The following is a 21,341-nucleotide window of genomic DNA, read 5'->3' on the forward strand; positions in this document are numbered from 1 at the left end:
TCTCTGCCTTCCCCTCCAGGTGATCTTGTTCCCTGTGTGTCTATGACTTTATGTGGCTGTCTTCCTTCTGTGTCTGTGTCTCCTCTATGACCTCTATGTCACTGGTCATACTGGGTTAGGGCCCCACTCTACTCCCCACTCTACTCATCGTAACTAAGTACATCCGAAACAACTTTCTTTCCAAAGAAGGTTATAATCTGAGTTACTAGGGGATAGGGCTTCCATCTATCTTTGGGCAGGGGAGGGGGGGGACACAATTCAACCCATCAGAAAGTTCCAGAATTAACAAGTTGAGTAGTGCCCAGCAGCCCTGTATGTTCATAACCTCAATAGTATTCTTCTTTTCACAGTTTGGGGAAGTGTAGGTCCTTTGTTCCTTGTATGCTGGAATTACAAATGGCAGTTACAAGAGATGGTGGGGGGAGGGGGTACGGGGTACTATGGAAGGGACAGGAAGGGAAACAAAGCTCTACGGAGCAAGTAACATCTAAGATGAGATAAATTGAAAGGGCAAGTAATAAAGAGGTGGGGGTACCCAGGTGAAGGAGGCAGAAAGGATGCTAAAGGGAGGAATATGTGTGAAGGCCCAGAAAAAAGAAAAAAAGACTTGGGCCTAGTTTTTCAAGGGGAATGTGATGAGGCTGAAGGAATCTGAAGCTCCTCAAGTTCACTTACAGAGCCCAAGGTCGTAGAATTACTAAGTGGTCCAGCTTAGATTCAAAATCAGACTTCAGAGCCCAGGCTCTCGAGCACTCTTCTCTAAGGACAGGATACAAAATTACTGAGAAAAATGGTAAAAGGAATTCTGCAAAAATGCCCAAAAATGGCTATGTTATGGTGGCAAGATTTGCATGATTTTTTGAGGCTCTTATTTCTAATTTTTCAACGATTCCCCTCTCCCTTTTATAATGGGGAAATACATTTTTATTCCATTGATCATGAATGTAGAGGCAGTGATTGAGACATGAGCAGGGAGCAAAAAATGGGGACCACTCCTGCCTGAGGCTCTTAATTTAATGTGATCAATAGAGTAAGAGTTAAGTTGGTTTACAGAGCAGAGGGCATAATGGGGCCTTGGGTGGCAGGGAGAATCTCTGGAGTCGTCATTGTAAGAGGTTACTACTTACAGGTTATTACTGAGAGGTAATCGCCGAGGTGAAAAAAAGAGTTTCCAGGTAGTAGTGTGGGCTCATTTGAAAAGAGATCATAACTCATAAAAATTATCTTCATATAATTATAAAAACAGAGCAAACTGTTCCACTGGAGCTGTGATAATTTTACGTGAAAAATGGGTACTGTGAAACTCTGGCTATTCTAGTGTTAGAGTAGCATAAAAAAATGCATGCCTCCGTGGGCAACGATTGCAACGGGGCAAAGAATAGAACTGACGCGTGAGGTCAAAGTATGACAGACGCATCTCCCCTCCTTTCTCCCTTGTGCGAGTGTTTCTGTCGTTGCAATGCGGTCCGAAGACCTGTCGCAGCACCCATCCTTTTCAGTCCTGTGACCTCTTTTGCTGCCCTGCAGCCCGAGCGGATCCTCTTGGGGAAGGCATCAGAAGCGGCAGGAGCTAGGGAGGTCCGTAAGGACAGATGAGAGATTTGGTAATTGTCGTGAGCGGAGACCGCACGTCTGGTGGAGCCCGGAGCTCTGTGGAGCCGAGCTCGGCTCCCCAAAGCGGAAGGATGCTGTGACTGGCTCCCGCTGTCCCAGCCGTGAGTCCTGCAGAGCATAGGGCATGTGGCACATGGCGTGTGGTCTGTAGCATGTGGTACGACTGTAACTCTGATCCTGAGGGGTCCCCTTCATCCGCTGTTCCTCAGGCTCCCCTCATCCTTCCTCTTTTCTCCTTTTAGGTATGCCATCTCTATGGCTCGAAAAATCGGAGCAAGAGTGTACGCCCTTCCAGAAGACCTGGTTGAAGTGAATCCCAAAATGGTCATGACAGTGTTTGCTTGCCTCATGGGGAAAGGCATGAAGAGGGTGTAAGGCCCAGAGGGGCCTTACACACACACACACACACACACACTGGCTGAGCACGGGACACCTACAAAAAGCAGGGGGGCGATTCAAGCCATTCCAGAGTTTTCAACCCGGTGACACGACACAGGATTCCAAAAAGTGTATGTTTGTTCAGCCAGGTAGCCTGTCCGGTATTTAACAAAAATGCTTCATTCTTTGCAAAAAAACCAAACAAACAAACAAACGCAACCTCTTACAAATATTTTTTTATGGTTGAATTTATTGCCTCTTTGAAAATTTGGAGGGGAAAAAAAAAACCTTATCTTCCAGGCATCCTTCATGCTTTTGCCATTAGTCACGTTTAGTAGCTGCGGTGTTATTAATTTTAACAGTACTTCCAACTGGCTTAATTTAGCTGCCTTTTTTGTTCAAGGTGAGAACCAGGAGAGGGGGATATCACCAAACCAGTCCTTAAAGCCTGTTTCCGGAAGGCAACATTTGCTCTGTTACGAGCCTCACCTTCTGTTCCCCTTCTCCTACACTCTGTCTCCTCCGGCTTTGCTCCACACTCTCTCCAAACTATACCTTCTCTGTGGCCCACCCCTGCTGCCCGTCGTCATGTCTGAGCCATTTGAAGCATCTGACGAACCAGTCAGGCTGGTGGGGTCCCCAGAATCTCTGGAGACCTGCAGAAGTAAAACATCGTCAGAGCCTTCCCTCAGAACTAGGGTCCCAAATGTCGTGAAGTTTTGGTTTTGTCAACCAATAGGAAGCTTCTGCTTTTAACTCTAGAATTTGGGCTCGGGCCAGGTCTAACATCTTCAATACTGTGCCTTCAGAAAGATTGCGAACTCCAGACAGGTGACGTCCAAGGAGGGTGTCATTGAGCATCCGACCACTAGGGGGAAGTGTGGAGCCATAGCAAAGCCTCTGTCCCCCACCCACCGGGGTGCCGCCTGGGGTACGGCTAACTAACCACTCAGCTCTGCTTTCGTTTGCTCTCTTAGATCTTAGTGCATCTGGTTGCCGCAAGGCCATACTATCAGTGTTTACTTTTTTGGTACTTCAGATGCTTTTTGTCACCCCCGGGCTCAAGGGGCCGATGTGTGCCAATGAACAGTGCCACCCTCCACAGCGTTATGTACACCTAATGACATTTAAAGAATTCTGAAGCCAAACCACAGGAACAGTGTGAATTTGAGCAGCCTGAATAGGTTATACGATTTCCGTGAAAGCATACTGAAGGCTAAAGAGCCACAGAGCATTGTGAACCAACACTAGGGTCCCTCCGTCATGGTGACAAGGCTCATCAACGAGGTATCTTGTAATGGAACTTAGCCATTTTTCAAAGCAATTGAAATGCCTCGCCCCACATCTGTTCCCTGGCAGCAGGTTCGAGAAGCCAGTATGTGGCTTCTCCCGGCCCATAATCTATATTTCTGCTGCATCTGAACACAAAGCGGTTGGCTTTATCTTAGACTGAACTTAATGTAGCCTCAGATGATTCTCCCCCGCCTGCCTCCTGGAAGATTGTTACTGCCTTAATGGAAAATGAAGATAAAATAGTGATCCAGATCTCTCCAAATAAAATGTTCCCTTCATTAGATGTCTCCGGATGTTTCCTTTTGAAAGTTTTGTGGGCATGTAGTATAACTTGTTATTTCATTCAGCCAACATGCACTAAAGGGCCTAATAGATGTGGTAGGCATTGTGCCAGATGGTAGAAATATGCCGCCAAATAAGTCGCATCGTGCTCAGCCCATCAGGAAAGACTGAGGTTGAACTGGCAGAAGTGGTAAGTAACAACAGAGGGAGACAGCCTTAGAAGAAATATTTTAGCTAAAAACTGAAGAGTCAGTTGGAGTTGGACACATTGAACCCAGTCATGAGCAAAAGCCAGACGTGGAACTTGGTGCAAGATGGCTTCTAGGATGAGCCAAGAGGGAGTCCTTTCTGGCTGGCCGTGTCTGATGTCCCCTCTCTAGCCTGGCTGTCCGCACGTTGGCCGGCGGGATGCAGGACGGGAAGGAGCGTGGGGAGAATGCTGAGGAATTTCTCTGCAGCCCGGATCCTCTCAGGTGAGCCACTGTGATGGAGAAGCGCCTATGTGGCAGGGCCAGCAGACGATTGTCACACGCACACAGCTGCCCGGAAGCTGGGAGTCCCGGCTTCACCAACAGCTTCTTTCTGGAGGTGGCTCTTTCCCAGCCTGAACATTCCTGCAGCTTTCACACTCAGGAGGTAGCCGCCTTCCTGTATGACCGAGAGGCTACAGATGGGAATGGTTCCTTTTCGTACAAGGCTGAGTCGATAGCTCACCTGACAAAGCCCGACCAGGCACCAGGAAGGAAAACTCAGCCTCTTGGGGAGGAGAAGGCTAACGGAGTCTACCAGGCTAGTCGTGATAATTTTTCTAAATTTCAAGGTTTGTCACTTTTTAGTCAATCCAAATATGGCATCAGAAGTTAAAATCGTACCAGAGGATTTACAGTGGAGAGGGGCCCAACTTCCCACCTCTGGGTCTAGAGGTGTGTGCCCTGAAGCCAGCTCCCATCACCTCACTGGAGCCAATTTTGGGAGCCTGTTGTTAAATCATTGTTCGAAAATGGCCGCGATGGAGGTGTTCACGCCACATATGTGATCCAACTCTACAAATGGGGCTCTTTGTCTTATCCCGAGAGGGCTGGTTTATCAACTCACCACACCCCCCTGCCCCGTCCCCCGGTTCCGCTCCTGGTCAGCAGCCACGGTTACTAATTCCTTTTGTATCCTTCCGGAAATACTCTATACACATAACACACACACGCGCGCGTGCACACAGACACCCCTTGTTTATTACAAATATTAGCATACCATACCCATAATTCTGCATCTCACTTTTTTTTACTTAACACCGTGTCTTGGAGATTGTTCCATATTGGTATGCATAGACCTGCCTCCATCCTTTCGTTAGGGTACAGTCTTTTATTATCTAGATATCCCAAACTGCATTTAACCAGTGGCTTATAAACAGATATTTAGGCTGTTTGATTGTTTGCCTCAGCAAATAAGGCCACAGTGGATAATAATATATCTACTTCCTGTGCACAGAATGTTCATTCTAATTTGACAGGAATTTATCAAGTTCCGTCTCGATCAAAGGTATTAACGTCGGATAGTAAAGCATAGGTCCTCTTTTAAGTTCCTTCAAATTATCTGACAAAATGGATCCTTAAGCTGATCCCAACTTCTCCATTTTATACCTAAAGGAGCATGTTGAATTGAGAGCACGCGTCTCTTGATCTCAGGGTCGTGAGTTCTAGCCCCACACTAGGCATGGAGCCTACTTAAAAAAAAACAAAAAAACAAACAAACAAAAACAAGCATATTGATCCAAGGAGATAATGTGTGTACACGTGCACACACAAAATGTAATAAAAGGCATAATGTGATAAACGCTATAACAAATTTGTAAATAAGGTATGGGAGCTCAGGGGAAAATTAATTCTGAATGAAGGGTTGCCAAAACTGGGAGAAGAGCTGTCCTCCAATGAATGGGAAGGCAAGAACCATGCTTTATACATGTCAAAATTCCCTGCAGAACCAAGCATTTTTCCAGACTTTTAATAAGAGCTCAGCGCTCTCAAAATTGATTCATATTAAACATAAGTGTTTCCTGACCATGAGAGACGCCAAACAGAGAAGGTCATGGGGGGGGAGGGGGGGCGGGGCATGATAAAGCCGACATGCATACTCAGGTTTCAGAACGGAAGGTGTTCCTGTGTGTGTGGAAATTATGAGAGGCTGTCTGATGCAATGTGATGGACTAGATGTACTTTTAAAGTCTCAGCCGGAGTGATTTTATCCACCTACACACACGCACACAGTCTAGTCTGTTCCCGGAAGCACAGCTGCGGTCTTGATTGTAAAAGCTGCATAGGTTCAGCCCACCGTAGACCAGCCCATCTCGGACTGATGCTTCCCGCACAAGACACATTTCCGTGTGCTCCCAGCGTCCCTGGATGGCTCCCGTTCCAACCTGCTGCACAAGTTACCGTACCTGTTGTCAACACAGCGTTTGCTGAGATGTAATGGACTTTTGTTCTCCGTCTACCCGGTGTACCAATACACGTGGATTAAATGCTGGCAGGACTCTTGGTGAACTTGACCCGACGTCACTGCCAGCCTCATGATCCAGAAACCAGAGGTGATGCTCATGACAAGTTAGCATTGACTGATCTTGTGAAATCTAGTTCCTTTGATAGTTTCCTAATAAAATTCCAGTAATCAAGGCAGCTGCCGAAGACAACGCTTTACTCAGGGTCCTGTTCTCGCCATTTCTGGAAGATTTACCAAATGAGTCTGTGCAGGAGTGACCAAAAAAAAACAAAGTTAGAAAAGAAAATTGTGTAAATGTTTTCTCAGGTCTGAAGTCTACGTATATTTAATAATCCATCTGTGTCAGGCACAGAAGCATAGATAATCTAGTCAATCCCCACTATTTCACCATTAACAATTCAGGGGCAGGGGCGCCTGCGTGGCCCAGTGGGTTAGGCGTCTGACTTCAGCTCAGGCCATGATCTTGCAGTTTGTGAGCCCCGTGTGGGGCTCTGTGATGACAGCTTGGAGCCTACAGCCTGCTTCGGATTCTGTGTCTCCCTCTCTCTCTACCCCTCACCTGCTCACACTCTATGTCTCTCTCAAAAATAAATAATAAAACAATTCAGGGGCAGGTCAACAAAATGGCAGTAAGTTTTGTTATCTAGCATGTCAAAATTGGGGATTTCCATTTTATTGGGGGGATTTCCATTTAAATGGGTATTTTGGTTAATAGAGAGCTATCATATATCATTTTTGGAATAGGAACTTTTAGAGGATTAGAATGCATGCAAATAATTATAAAGCTATGTGTAATGTAGCATTAAAGTTGATAATTCAGTAGGCTTCTCTGGACTTGGCTATCCCAAGGTCCCAATGATGAGTCCCAAATATTCAAACTTTCTTGCCCGAAGGGTAGTACACAGGCCAAAGGCACCGGAAGCTGGTTAGAAATGTACAATCTCAGCCCTTGCCATAGACCTATTAAATCAGAATCTGCGTTTAAATAAGATTCCCAGTTAATTCACGTGCACATTGAAGTTTGAGAAACACTGTCCTAAAAGAATAGAAGCTTTCTTGAAAGATCTACAGTTGATAGGTAGTTAATTTAATCAGCTTTCAATTAAATTCCACTTTCCCAATTACAGTAGACTTGAGAGATTAAAACAACTTTCTACTCACATTTTCCCATCATCAATAAATTTTCAAAGTAGCTAGAGTGGTTTTGCCCTTTAGTTGGATGCATCCCCCACCACCCAGCCTTGCCCTTTGCTGTTCCTCTCTCCATTGACCCCCCCCCCTTCCCTGTGGCACCCATTCCCAGGCACAGGCCCAAGCTTTATCTCCTGGTCCTCCCGGATACCTTTAATATGTCTCTTGGCCTGGCCTTCTCTCACTGAACGCCTAGAGCCGCCATTTAAATACATCCAACCCGGCACCATAACACTGCTCTTCCCTTCTGTTTCTTCCCCACCTACATCAAGCCTCCTGGATTTTCTCTCATGGTCTCTGGAGCAATCTCTCTATGATTTCCAGTGACGGCAAATAATGTAGTAAACCAAACTGTCCCAAGGACAGGGATCATGGCCCTCCAGAGCCTACTCTTTTCTCCCTCAAAACATGAACGTTGAAATGACTTTCTGGGGGATATAGTTTCATCAGTGTTATCTTCACCAATTTTCTTTCTTTCTTTTTTTAATATTTATTTTTTGTGGGGGAGAATGCAAGCAGGGGTTGGGGGGGAAAGAGGGAGACAGAGGATCTGAAGCAGGCTTTGTACTGACAGGCTGACATCAGCAAAATGGGGCTCGAACTCGTGAACTGCGAGATCATAACCTGAGCTGAAGTTGGACGCTCAACCTACTGAGCCACCCAGGTGCCCCTCTTTAGAAATTTTCTAATGGCAAAGAGAGAGAGGCAAGTACCTTCCAAGGGAGCAACTACAATGTGCAAAGGTCCAGTGGTTGTCTTTGAGAAACTGAAAGAAAGACTAGTATGGCTGGTGGGGAGTGAGACCCACCATACCACGAGAAGTAAATGGTCTAGTGAAAGGGTTAGTAGGGGTCCTCAGACATTGGGGCACTTAAGAATCCCCTGGGGAGCTTGTTAAAATACAAATTTCCCAGAACTCACAAGATTCAATGCCTATAGAGGTGATAAGTCCAGGAGCCTGCATTTTCCACAAATACCTAGGAGAGTCCGTGACTCGCAGAGCACATTTGGAGAAGCTCTGTTCCAGAACACCTGTTCTCAACCCTAACTGCACATTGAAATTATCTTGGGGGTTTTAACAAAATGCTGATGCCCTATACCCCTTCCTCTGAGATTCTGATGTAACTGATCCGATGGGGCAGCCTGGGCAGACAAATATTTAAAAGATCCCCAAATGACTCCAATATAGAGTCAAGTTTCAGAACTACAGATCTATAGCCTGGTGTACCCTTCAAAGGCAGGACTGGGGGAAGCATGTTAGAAAGTGGGGAGACCAATAGAAGGGATGATGATTTAGAAAGGGGGAAAGAGGGGGTGGAAATTTCCCAAGACAAACCTTGCTTTGTTCACAATTTAGCCAACAAGCATTTGCCTGTCTGGGTGCCACGTAAGCTTCTTGGTGGCACAGGTCTCAGGCTCTTGCTGGCCAAAGCAAGGATATCAGAACCCAGAAGAGAGTTCCCTGCCTTCATGCCTCAAATCCCCCTCTTCAGTGGTTTCGGAGATGGCATTATCCTTTCTCCCCTCTTGAAACACAAGGGCCCGCATACACCAAACCTTTGTGCAAATTATAAAACTGCTTCACTCTTCGTGAATAAACATGAGAGAGAACATATGGAAGGAAAAAACATTTATCAACTAAGTGTCTTCAAAACCTCCCAAGATTATGCAGCTTTAATGGCTGAATGGTTTTGAAAGGAAACCTTGAGTTGCACCTGAACTCATAATAAAAATAATAGATTAATTGACTCTCTTAGTGCTTACCTAACAATAAGCCTGAGCTCTGTATCCAGGTGAGACCAGCCAAGATCTCAGTGGCACTTGCCCTTATCCTCAGGCTGCTCCAACCGAGAGAAAGGCAAAGCAGACCAGTCCTCACAGGGGAAATTACCTTCTTACACAGTCTTAATAAAAATTGAGGGCTAGGGCTCTTGAAAAAGAACTTGCCATATTATTATTGCCAGCTGATCTTCCAAATTGGCTGGAGAACAAATGTATAAATTAGCTGAGTCCCGCGGGACATGCTCAGTCAGCTAGGTCTCCCAGAACTAGATTCTCTTCTGGGGAGGTGACTCATCACCTAGCTCTGGGAGCATCAGAGGAAGAGGACGAGTTGTAGCAAGGTCACAATGAGCCGGAAAAGGCTCCAGGCATAGAACATGTTGGTCCCTGCCAATGCCCTTGCTGGTTTATGTTTTTTATATAAATGGGACATTTCGAGCACTTGTTTCTGCCAGTTATTTTCAAATGTTATCCTACTGAATCCTTACAACAGCCCTCTGACAGAGGTTTTTATTAATCTCATTTTTCAAAAGGGGAAATTGCATCTCTGAGGGGCTAAGAGATTTGCCTGTGAACTAGGGGTGGAGTCCATCTGATCAAACTTTACGTTCTTTTTATTCTTCATGAAAGGTATCAAGGTCAGAAATCTCAGGGAGAGATGCAGAACAAGGAAGAAAACTTGTCTCCATTTTTTCGTCTTTCTTTCCTTCCTACCTCCCTTTCTTCTGTTCTTCTTTTCTTTTTCTTCAGAAAAATAAATCCAACTTTTAAGTGTCAAGTTTGAGACATTTTGGCTGTAAACAATCATGTAATTACCACCACAGTCAAAATATAGAATCTTTCTACCACTCCAAAAAAATTCTCCTGTACCTCTTTGCGGGTTAATTTCTTCCCCACCAGCCCCAGTCCCTGGCAACAACCAACCTATTTTCTGTCTCTATAGTTTTGCCTTGTATAGTGTATCATATAGTTGGGATCATACAATATAAATCTTGTAGTATTTGCCAGTTTTAGTTGGCATGCTTTTGAGATTCATCTATCTTGTTGCATGATCGGTAGTCTCTTCCTTTATACTGCTGAAGAGCATTTCTTTGTATGGATGTACCATAATTTGTTTATTTACTCCCCAGTTAATGGACATTTGGTTTGTATCAAAGTTTTCTTTCTTTCTTTCTTTCTTTCTTTCTTTCTTTCTTTCTTTCTTTCTTTCCATTATAAATAAAACTGCTAGAGACACCCAATGTTTTGAATATTCAGCTGTTATGAACATTCAGGTCTTTGCATAGACACTGTTTTCCTTTCACCTGGGTAAATACATAAAGCAAATGACTAGGACATATAGTAAGTATGTTTAACTTCATAAGAAATTGCCAAACTTTTTCAAAATGACTGTACCATTTTGCATTCCTGCAAGCAATGTATGAGAGTTCAAGGTATTCCACATCTTCACTATTACTTCATATTATTAGCCTTTTTTCATTTAGTTACTCCACAGGTGGATAGTGATATATCATTGTGGTTTAATTTGCATTTCCTTAGTAATTAATGATGTTGAGTGTGTGATTACTGGACATTTGTATGTTTAGGAAAGTGTCTGTATAATCTGCTCACTAAAAAATTTTTTTGGTCTTATTCCTGATTTCTAAGTGTTCTTTATGTATGTTGGATATAAATCCCTTACCCAGTATGTGTTTTGAAAATATTTTCTTTCAGTTCATGGCTTGTCTTTTCATTTTGTTAAAACTATCTTTTTTTTTTTTTTTTTTTTTTTTTAATATATGAAATTTACTGTCAAATTGGTTTCCATACAACACCCAGTGCTCATCCCAAAAGGTGCCCTCCTCAATACCCATCACCCACCCTGCCCTCCCTCCCACCCCCCATCAACCCTCAGTTTGTTCTCAGTTTTTAACAGTCTCTAATGCTTTGGCTCTCTCCCACTCTAACCTCTTTTTTTTTTTTTTTTTTCCTTCCCCTCCCCCATGGGTTTCTGTTATGTTTCTCAGGATCCACATAAGAGTGAAACCATATGGTATCTGTCTTTCTCTGTATGGCTTATTTCACTTAGCATCACACTCTCCAGTTCCATCCATGTTGCTATAAAAGGCCATATTTCATTTTTTCTCATTGCCACGTAGTATTCCATTGTGTATATAAACCACAATTTCTTTATCCATTCATCAGTTGATGGACATTTAGGCTCTTTCCATAATTTGGCTATTGTTGAGAGTGCCGCTATAAACATTGGGGTACAGGTGCCCCTATGCATCAGTACTCCTGTATCCCTTGGATAAATTCCTAGCAGTGCTATTGCTGGGTCATAGGGTAGGTCTATTTTTAATTTTCTGAGGAACCTCCATACTGTTTTCCAGAGCGGCTGCACCAATTTGCATTCCCACCAACAGTGCAAGAGGGTTCCTGTTTCTCCACATCCTCTCCAGCATCTATAGTCTCCTGATTTCTTCATTTTGGCCACTCTGACTGGCGTGAGGTGGTATCTGAGTGTGGTTTTGATTTGTATTTCCCTGATAAGGAGCGACGTTGAACATCTTTTCATGTGCCTGTTGGCCATCCGGATGTCTTCTTTAGAGAAGTGTCTATTCATGTTTTCTGCCCATTTCTTCACTGGGTTATTTGTGTTAAAACTATCTTTTGAAGAATAAGTGCTTTTAATTTTGATGAAGTCCAGTTTTTCAAATTTTTCTTTTGTGATTTGTGTTTTTTATGCTCCATCTAAAAAATCTTTGCCTGACCCAAGTTCTTTGGGCTCAGCCATAAGAAGCCCCCACAGGAAAACAAAGGAAAGGAGGAAAGTGAGGTCAGGATATTTTTTCTTCTAGCTCCTTCCATGCAAGATGAGGAAAAATTGGTTGAGTTTCTCGATGAGAACTCACAGTTCTTGTCAGTCAGCCCTCTGCATATGGCTCTGTGTATTTCCATGTTCTTATCTTTTCAGATACTAATTACTAGTCTTGGTATACTCACTGGTCTTTTGTTATTTCCCTATACCCTGCCCACATCAGTGTAAACAATACTTTTATTAAACTCCCCACAAATTAACCAAATTGAGTGTGCCATCTTGCAATATTCACCAGGAAGTCTTCTTAGGTTCAACAAAACATTCAGAAAACACAACATTCACAAAAACCTTGACCCACCTCATTCGGCACCATTCACTCAGAAATATATAAGATAGAAACCAAAGCTTGACACAAGGCAATGTCAGGAGTTCCTGTTGCATTTGAGTAGTTCTTGGAACAGTCAATGAAACACTCTACACAGCTTTCCAGGCTCCCCAAATGACATTTCAGATGTGAAGGAATGAGATTTATGTCAGGAAGTTATAAGAATCACCCTGGCTTAGAAGCCCCATGCCCCCAGTAGCCAACCTTTTATAATCACTTCACAGGCACAGATTCCTGGGTCCCTGTAGAGACATGCCCAGTTACAAAAGTCACAACATTCAGAGAAGCTTAAGGCTATGATGTCCCAATCAGCTCATTTATGGCATCTCCTAGTCCAGAAACAACTTACCCAGCAGGGGTTATTTCTATCATAAATAATATTGCCTAAAACTTAGGCTCTTTACTTTTATCAAGTTCTCAGGGGAACAGAGTGAGAAAGATAAGTGAAAGTCAAATTTTCATGCAAAAACATTCATTCCCCGCTGGATCACAGACTATATATTCTCTGTATCTCTTTTTTGTTTATTTAAATTATCACAGAAAAATGGTAGTATGCTAAAATCTTCACTATGTTGTTATGTATTTATGCTTGAATTTCTGTCACATTTTGCTTTATGTTTTCATGGTGTTTTTTCAATTCATAAAGTTTAATGATTCTTGTATATTAATTATATCTGTTATTGATCCCAATTGATCTTTGTCCAGTTTAATGCTTTTGCATTGACTGAGCTAACTTTGTCTGATTTCAACACTACCACCTTTAAAAAATTAATAGACTATTTTTTAGAGCAGTTCTAGGTTTACAGAAAAGTTGATCAGAAAACACAGAGTTCCCACATACCTCTCCCTCACCACACAGTTTCCCTTGTTATTTGCAACTTATATTAGTGTGGTACAATTTGTTACAATTGATGAAAATCAGCATCAATACATTATTATTAACTAAATTCCATAGACTACATTATGGTTCACTCTTTGGTACATTCTATGGATTTTAACAAATATATGATGACATGTGCCCATCAATATTTCTTATACACGACAGTTTCACTGATCTAAAAACCCTCTGTGTTCCCCCAGTGCATCCTCTTTCCCTCCCCTCAGCCCAGTGCAACCACTGATCTTACTGCCTCCAGTTTTGCCTTTTCCAGAATGTCATATAAGTGGAATCCTACAGGAGGCAGCCTTTTCGGATTGGTTTCTTTTGCTAGCAACGTGCTTTTAAGTTTCCTCCATGTATTTCTATGGTGTGATAGCTCATTACTTTTGACTGCTCCACGGTAGTTTTTGTTTCTGTTTTATTGATGTCTCGTTCTACATACCTTCTATTTTTAGATTTTATAGATTGTTCTACTTTTGGTGTAAACATTCTAAAAAAGTAGCAGAGCGATTACCTGTGACTGGGGAAGAGGCAAGAGATCTGGGAGCCCTCTCCTATGTAGCTGACCGCTGAGGGCAGAACAGGAGAACTGAGAGCAAATCCTGAGGCAGTCAGACCCTGCTAAAGACGATTTGCCCCTGTTCTTAAGTAATTTGAGACTCTGGTAAATAAAATGTCATGAAAATAACAGCAAAGCCCAAACCCAGCTCAGCTGTAGCCGAGATTAACTCAATCCCTCACACTAGTGGCCTGAAGAAGAAGATATATGACTATTCAGGGCGTAAGTACTATTTACGTTAGTCTATTCTATCCTTTTATACATAATATCTGACATTCAATAAAAAATCATAAGCACGTGAAAAAAAAAAACAAGAACATGTGACCTAACTTTAAGAGATGAAATTTTTAGGAGCACCTGGGTGGCTCAGTCGGTTAAGCGCCCGACTCTTGATTTCAGCTCAGGTCATGATCTCAAGGTTCATGAGATCGAGCCCCACCTCAGTCAGCACAGAGTCTGCTTGGGATTCTCTTTCTCTCTCGGTCCCTCCCCAACTCGTGCTCTCTCACTGTCTCTCAAAATGAATTAAAAAACTTAAGAAAAAAGAAATAAAATGTAGAACTTTTCTAGTTATTATTGCTGTTTTAAAAAAACAATCATTGCGGGGCGCCTGGGTGGCTCAGTCGGTTGAGCGGCCGACTTCGGCTCAGGTCACGATCTCACAGTCTGTGAGTTCGAGCCCCGCGTCGGGCTCTGTGCTGACCGCTCAGAGCCTGGAGCCTGCTTGGGATTCTGTGTCTCCCTCTCTCTCTGACCCTCCCCCATTCATGCTCTGTCTCTGTCTCAAAAATAAATAAACGTTAAAAAAAAAAAAAAAACAAAAAAAACAAAAAAAAACAATCCTTGCAGTGGTGCCTGGGTGGCTCCGTTGGTCAAGCACCCGACTCTTGATTTCAGCTCAGGTCATGATCTCATGGTTGTGAGATTGAGCCCCACAGGGGGTGCCATGCTGGGCATGGAGCCTGCTTAAAATTCTCTCTCTCTCTCTCTCTCTCTCTCTCTCTCTCTCTCCCTCTCCTTATGCCCCTCCCCTGCTCTCTCTCTCTCTCTCTCTCATAAATAAATAAATAAATAGCATTAAAAAAAATCACTGCAACACTTAATGGTATAGGTTCACACTTCCACAGTCAATTGACTTTTTGCAAAAACATTGACAAAGTGATTCCACAGGGAAAAGAAAGTTTTTAGTCGATGGTGTTAGAAGGACTGGGTGTCTAGAAGGCTAAACAACCTCACACTCTGCCTCATACCACACACAAAAGTTAATTCGAGATGGATCATAAGCCTAAAATAAAGGCCCAAACTATAAAGCTTCAAGCACAGTTCCATGACCTTGAACTCATCCAAACCTTCTTAAACAAGACACAGAACATACCAATAATCAAAGAAAAATTGATAACTTGCACTCACCAAAATTAAAAATGTCTGTTCTTCAAAAGGCACCAATAAAAAGTGGGTGAGCCACCAAGTAACAAAAAATATTCACAAAACATATATCTGACAAAGGAGCTAGATTCAGAGTATATAAAGAACTCCTACAAGGTACGACAAAAAGAGAAACAATTGAATTTTCCAAAATGGTCCAAAGACTCTAACAAGAGTCTTCTTCGGGAAGATATATTCATAACACTTCTACGTGACAAAGGACTGATGTCCAGAATATAAGTAACTCCTACAAATCAGAAGTAACACGAACAGTATGATTAAAAATCAGGCAAATGGGGTGCTTGGGTGGCTCAGTCGGTTAAGCATTTGACTCTTGGTTTCAGCTCAGGTCATGATCTCATGGCTTTGTGGGTTTGAGCCCTGCATCGGGCTCTGTGTTCCCAGTGCCAGTGCTGCTTGGGGTTCTCTCTCTCTCTCTCTCTCTCTCTCTCTCTTTCTGCCCCTCTCCCACTAGTGCTATCTCTGTCTCTCTAAAAATAAATAAATAAACTAAAAAAAAATCAGGCAAAAGATCTGAACACACACACACACACACACAGCCAAAATTCTTAACATCATCAGTCATTATGAAATGTAAATTAACATCACAATTACTTAGCGCCACACTTGCACTAGAATGGCTGAAATAAAACACACTGCATCAGGTAACAACAAGGATGTGGCTCAACTAGAGGCTCAACTAATAGGGTGTCCGTGGGAGCGTCAAACGGTGCAATCACCTTGGAAAAAGGCACAACAGTTGCTTTTAACACGAAGGATCCCTATTACCTAGCAATTCAACTTCTAGATATTTACCCAAGAGAAATGAAAACACTTATCCACCAAAAAAGCCTCGCACAAGTATATTCGGAGTAGTTCTACTCATAATAGCCCCAAACTGAAAACATCCCGGATGTCTATTGACAGGAGAATGGGTAAACAAATACTGTTATATTGCTCAACAACGAAAAGGAATAAATTGCTGACACACACAGCAATGTGAAAGAGCAAAAGGAACCTGACACAGAAGAGTACAGGCTACAAGCCATAGACTGAAAGTCTGTGTCCTTCTCATCCCTCACACGTATATTGAAACCTAATCTTAATACGATGGTATTTACATGGAGCCTTGGGGAGATGATTAGATCATAATGGTGGGTCCCTTATGAATGGGATCACTGCACTTATAAAAGAGATCCCAGAGGGCTCTATCATTTCGTTTTCATTTTCTTCACGCCATGTGAGGATACAGCCAGAAGGCCGCCATCTATGAACCAAGAGCTGGGTTCTCACCGGCACTGAATCTTTGCCCTGGTCTTGGACTTCCCACTTTCCAGAACTGTAAGAAATAAGTGTTTGTTGTTTAAGCCATTCAGTCTATGGTATTTTTGCTACAACACCCTGAACCGGTTAGGACAGTATATGATTCCATGAAGTTCTAAAACAAGCAAAATTAATCTCTGGTGATAAAATAGGAAGAGAGGCTGCTAGAGTAGAAGGGAAACTGGGACAAATATCAAAGAACTTCTGGAATGATGGAAATGTTCTATACCTTGATAGGGGTGTGGGTTACTCAAGCGTATGTATTTTTCAAGACTAATCTAACCATACACTTAAGATCTGTGTATTTCAATGTATGTACTTCAATTAAAATTTTTTTTTAACATTTATTCATTTTTGAGAGACAGAGCATGAGTGAGGGAGGGGCAGAGAGAGAGGGAGACACAGAATCGGAAGCAGGCTCCAGGCTCTGAGCTGTCAGCACAGAGCCCGACCTGGGGCTCAAACTCACAAACCACGAGATCATGACCTGAGGTGAAGTCAGACACTTAACCAACTGAGCCACCCAGGCACCCCTGTGTACTTCAGTTTTAAAAAGTGCCCACTGCTGCCTAGGACTGGTTCATAAGTATCTGCTGGTCTATAAGAGACAGAGGAGTAACTAAGCCAGTAACTAAGTTAAGTCATGCTGACTGATGACTGGATCTTTGAAAGCCATGATACTATCATGGTGTAGAAACTCCAAGAACCAGTTTAAAATAAGTATTCTTGGGGCGCCTGGGTGGCTCAGTCGGTTGGGCATCTGACTTCAGCTCGGGTCATGATCTCACAGTTCATGAGTTCGAGCCCTGCATCGGGCTCTGTACTGACAGCTCAGAGCCTGCAGCCTGCTTCAGATTCTGTGTCTCCCTCTCTCTGCCCCTTCCCCACTCACACTCTGTCTCTCTCAAAAATAAATATTAAAAAAAAAATTAAAATAAGTATTCTAAGGATTCTCAGCAAGCTGAAAGAAACATATCTATTAAAATTTTTAAAATAAATGCTTTAAAATGATATTTAACAATACTGATATAAAAGCAAAATGGATAAATGTGTAAAAAGCGATTGTAAAGGTTGGAAAATATTTGTAAAGTTATTGAAACTAAAAAAAAAAAAAAACCCACACAGCTCAGTTGACTATGTAATCTAAACTAGACCCAAAGAATGAATTTGTGTATTTGAAGGTAGTACTGAGAAGCTAACCCAGGACTCAGCACACAGAGACGCAGACTATGATTTTTAAAAACATGAAAAAGACAGTCGCAAGACAGAGAAGGTAGATCAAGGAACTCCAAAGGGAGTCCCTCCAGAGCACTTAACAGAGATACAATCGCTGAAGAAATAGAAAATGGTTTTCCCAAATTGAAGAAATGTCTAAATCCTCCGATCAAAATTACATTCTAGGTTCCAAGCTAGATAATAAAAAATAAATTCACATCTAGACAGGAGTAATGGATCTGAAAAGTATAAAAGATAAAGCTAATCCATACTTCCTGAAAAGCCGTGGAGTGGAGAGAACAGACGATCTACAGAGGAACAAGACCTGACGGTAGATTCCTACCGTGCAACAGTAGATGCCAAAAGACGATGGGAGAGCTGTCGCTCTAGAACATTGCGTTCAGTTCAACTAGTCTTTGAAGGTGAGGGTAGAATGAAGTTCTTGTCAGACATACAAAGTGTAACAGACTCTACGACCAACAGATCTTCACTAAAGCAACTTTTGAAAGATTGCTTCGGCGCGAAGAAACGTAAACCTGGAAAGGAGACATCGGATACAAATCAATAGGGACTACAGAAACCGGAAAACCTTGTCAGTAAATTTTTTTTTTTCAGTAAATTTTAACCACTGACTGTTACTTTAAAGTTACTTTTTGTGTTTTAAAACAAAAACAAAGTCAAAGTCCTTGGGTTAGTTTTTCCTCTCTCCCTTTCAAGTGTAGTTATGTTACTCATCAAAAACATAATTCAGTTTGGGGCTCCTGGGGGGCTCTGTTGGTGAAGCATCTGACTTAGGCCGTCGGGCTGTCTGCTGTCAGCACAGACCCTGCTTCCGATCTTCTGTCCGCCTCTCTCTCTGCCCCTCCCCATGCGCTTTCTCTCTCTCTCTCTGTCTCTCTCTCTCTCTTTCTCAAAAAAATACATTTTTTTAAAATGTCTTTCAAAAACATAATTCAGTTCATGTGTTTTTGCTTGTAGTCACTTTATTTACTTGTTTCGAGTAAGTGAAAAATTAACGTGGTCCTAAAAATTCTGTAGTGTTTTTGAATTCCGAACTATTCAAAAACGTCTACTCCAAGAAGCGTTCTTTCTCCCATCTCTTCTTCCCCGTTCTTACTCTTTCATCTTTTCCACTCAGTTTTCTACCCACCTGCTGTAGGTAACTATAACCTAGTGGATTTCTGGTCTGTTCTACCTGTGTGTCTTTCTCTAAAATGATCAGATACACTTGCGTGTTCTTTTTTTTTTTTTTTCTTCTTCTTTCTTACACAAAAGGCAGTTTCAGTGGAGATCACTTTTAATCCATTAAATAAGTTTTAATAGCTTTGACTCTCAGAGAGAGACGTTTGAAATCTTCATCCTTTCCTTCTCAGAAGTCTACTGTTGGAATGTTGTTTTATTTTGCAAATTTGCCTGCCCTGACCTCAAGAAATGCATAGACCAGTGGGAATTTAGAGAGAATACCTAGGCTTCGTCCACTTACAGAGGTAAGATGTGGCCTTAAACCAGACAAAATGTTCTAAGATACTATCTTCAGAATGACATGTGATAGCTTCAATTTAGATAATGGCTCTTCTGGTGGCCTTTCCTAAATAAATATGAATTCAAAGCAACCTGATTTTTCTTTATGGCTCAAAGAACTCTCTGGGACACAATATTCTTATTCTCTTACAGGTGGGCCCATCACTTCATATGAACAAGGAAACATCTCTTTAAATGGAGATCCTGTAATCCTCCATACAAGTTCTCCTTCTCAACCTTTGTAAGAGTCACAAATTTCAGAAACTCACCTTCTACGTCTTCATCTAAGCTGAAAATGTTGCAAAGATAGAGACAAGGGAAGATCTCTTTAGTACTCCACTGGAGACCTCCCTCAGCACGGGTTATGAGCCATTAGTCAAGACTCCAGGGTTATGGCTTTTCAACGAACCAGACATGTTTCTGCAACATTCCTACACTGTTTTTCCTGGCCTCATCGTCCCTGAGGAGTTAAATATTTTCTATTTGGTTGAACTCTCATCATACTTTATTTTTTGAGGGCGGAAATAGAGGCTAAGTCAATTGATCGCAGGAATGAGAGGGACCGTGGCATTATATTTTAACCAGTGTGTAAAGAAGGCTCTTATGTAACCAGGCATCGGGGCCCATTTCTCCAGAGAATTTTGTTGTTCAGCAAATCGCTGCTGGGATGAAGCTTTATAGCTTTGGAGTCCTTGTAGCCATCTTCCTCTCGTGTGAGCTGTATGTCTTCGCTTTTCAGAGGTAACCCAAGAGAATCGTCGATGGTGGGGGGCCATTTTCCTCACTTGTTTGCCCCACGTGGATTCCAGTCAGTGCACTAACCTGGGGCGCAAAATGTTAAAAGCTTGAAGGTCAGCTCTTTCAGAAACTTTCCGTGTTGCCCGACAAATAGTACCTTTCAGTGGAATAAGGATCTCACTAGAGCCAGGGTCTTGTTTTCGTTTCTGGCTCAAGTTTCATTACTGGGAGAATGCTGGATGATATGTACGGTCAGTGGCTAGGGAGATTAAAGAAACAGAAGCTTTTTATAAAAATAATTATTTACACTCTAACACATCACATGATTTACATTTTTTTTGGTCTCCACGTCCAAAATATATGAACCGGGTAATTTGCATTAACTAGGAATAAGACAACTATGGGTAGCTATGAATACTTTCCTCTTGTACGTGGAACATAGGAAGGAGAAGAAGGTAAAAGGTATGAAATATGAGGTTTGGGTTGAGCAAGGGTATTTACATAGGATATGAAAGGAAGAGTCGTTGTGTTATAAAGAACACATATAGAGGCATATCTAATTCTTATTTTGCTTACGAGCGTGATTCCCTAGAGATTTTCTTCTAAAACCAGTTAGCAGAACACAAATGAACCAGCACATAGAATATAATGTATAACGAATAGTTCCAAGTTATGTGTAAGATTGTAATGTATTAACTAGTGAATTCATAAGTTTTAAAAATTGATACTGTTTCCTTTGGGATTACCTTATTGTTTCCCCTTCGTTTCGCTTCTATGATTCTTTTCTTCTCTAATTATCTCTGAGACAAATGCCTCTCCCCACTTAGTGAATGGTAAAGAGAGAAAGGACATACTAGGGACAGGGAAAAGTGTACCAAAAAAACTTTTCTAGGTCAGAAAGAGCCGCTGGACAGCATTTAAGAAAACAGAGCTTGAGAGCCTGACACTGTGTTTGTACATCATCACCGATCTAACTGTACTTGGTTGACTCTTTTTTGTTCAATATGATTATCAAGTGTCACGCAACAAATTCCATCACCAAATAACGATTGTCATTGAATTGACATGGGAATCAAATTGCTACAATAATTGGTAACTCATACCTCTATGTGTTATCAATGAATCAGATGACTATAATTTCTAAAATCCTTGCCAGATCTAACATCCCATAACTTGATGGTTGGTTTTAATTAAAGGTAAGCAAGAAGGAAGGAGGAAAACTGATATCAACGTGTCCAGCTGGGTACTGTAGACATTGGCAGTGTCATCTACAGAGAGGAGAAAGGGAGGGGACACACGGTTATTTGGCATCTGTGTTGCCCCATGCGCTGGGCTCGGCGACTTGGAAATGTCATCTCCTACACCCTAGGAATCGTTGTGATGCCATCTTAAAGAGAAGGAAACTGAGCCCTAGAAAGGGTAAATCAAACAGGAAGCAAAGAGTTTGGATTCAAAGCCACCT

The 21,341-nt window shown here is 42.2% G+C and overlaps 2 protein-coding genes across 4 annotated transcripts in view; both read left to right on the forward strand.

Moving 5' to 3' along the window:
- LCP1 (lymphocyte cytosolic protein 1) overlaps positions 1-15,644 on the forward strand; it is a 64,341-nt gene extending 48,697 nt beyond the window's left edge. The window contains exons 16-17 of one of the 3 annotated variants that reach the window (XM_042972366.1): positions 1,857-2,029; positions 15,625-15,644. In XM_042972366.1, the coding sequence (XP_042828300.1) occupies positions 1,857-1,989 (133 nt within the window). In that variant the 3' untranslated portion in view covers positions 1,990-2,029; positions 15,625-15,644. Of the gene's footprint in view, positions 1-1,856; positions 3,564-15,620 lie in introns of those variants that run through there. The other 2 variants (XM_042972419.1, XM_007085387.3) reach the window with 2 other exon arrangements.
- A 3,780-nt stretch (positions 15,645-19,424) lies between these two features.
- Positions 19,425-21,341, forward strand: part of CPB2 (carboxypeptidase B2) — a 49,796-nt gene continuing 47,879 nt past the window's right edge. Inside the window, exon 1 of the mRNA XM_015538983.2 lies at positions 19,425-19,882. Within this exon, the coding sequence (XP_015394469.1) occupies positions 19,809-19,882 (74 nt within the window). The 5' untranslated portion in view covers positions 19,425-19,808. The remainder of the gene's footprint in view (positions 19,883-21,341) is intronic.

Source organism: Panthera tigris, chromosome A1 (assembly GCF_018350195.1).
Source record: "Panthera tigris isolate Pti1 chromosome A1, P.tigris_Pti1_mat1.1, whole genome shotgun sequence".
NCBI lineage: Eukaryota > Metazoa > Chordata > Mammalia > Carnivora > Felidae > Panthera > Panthera tigris.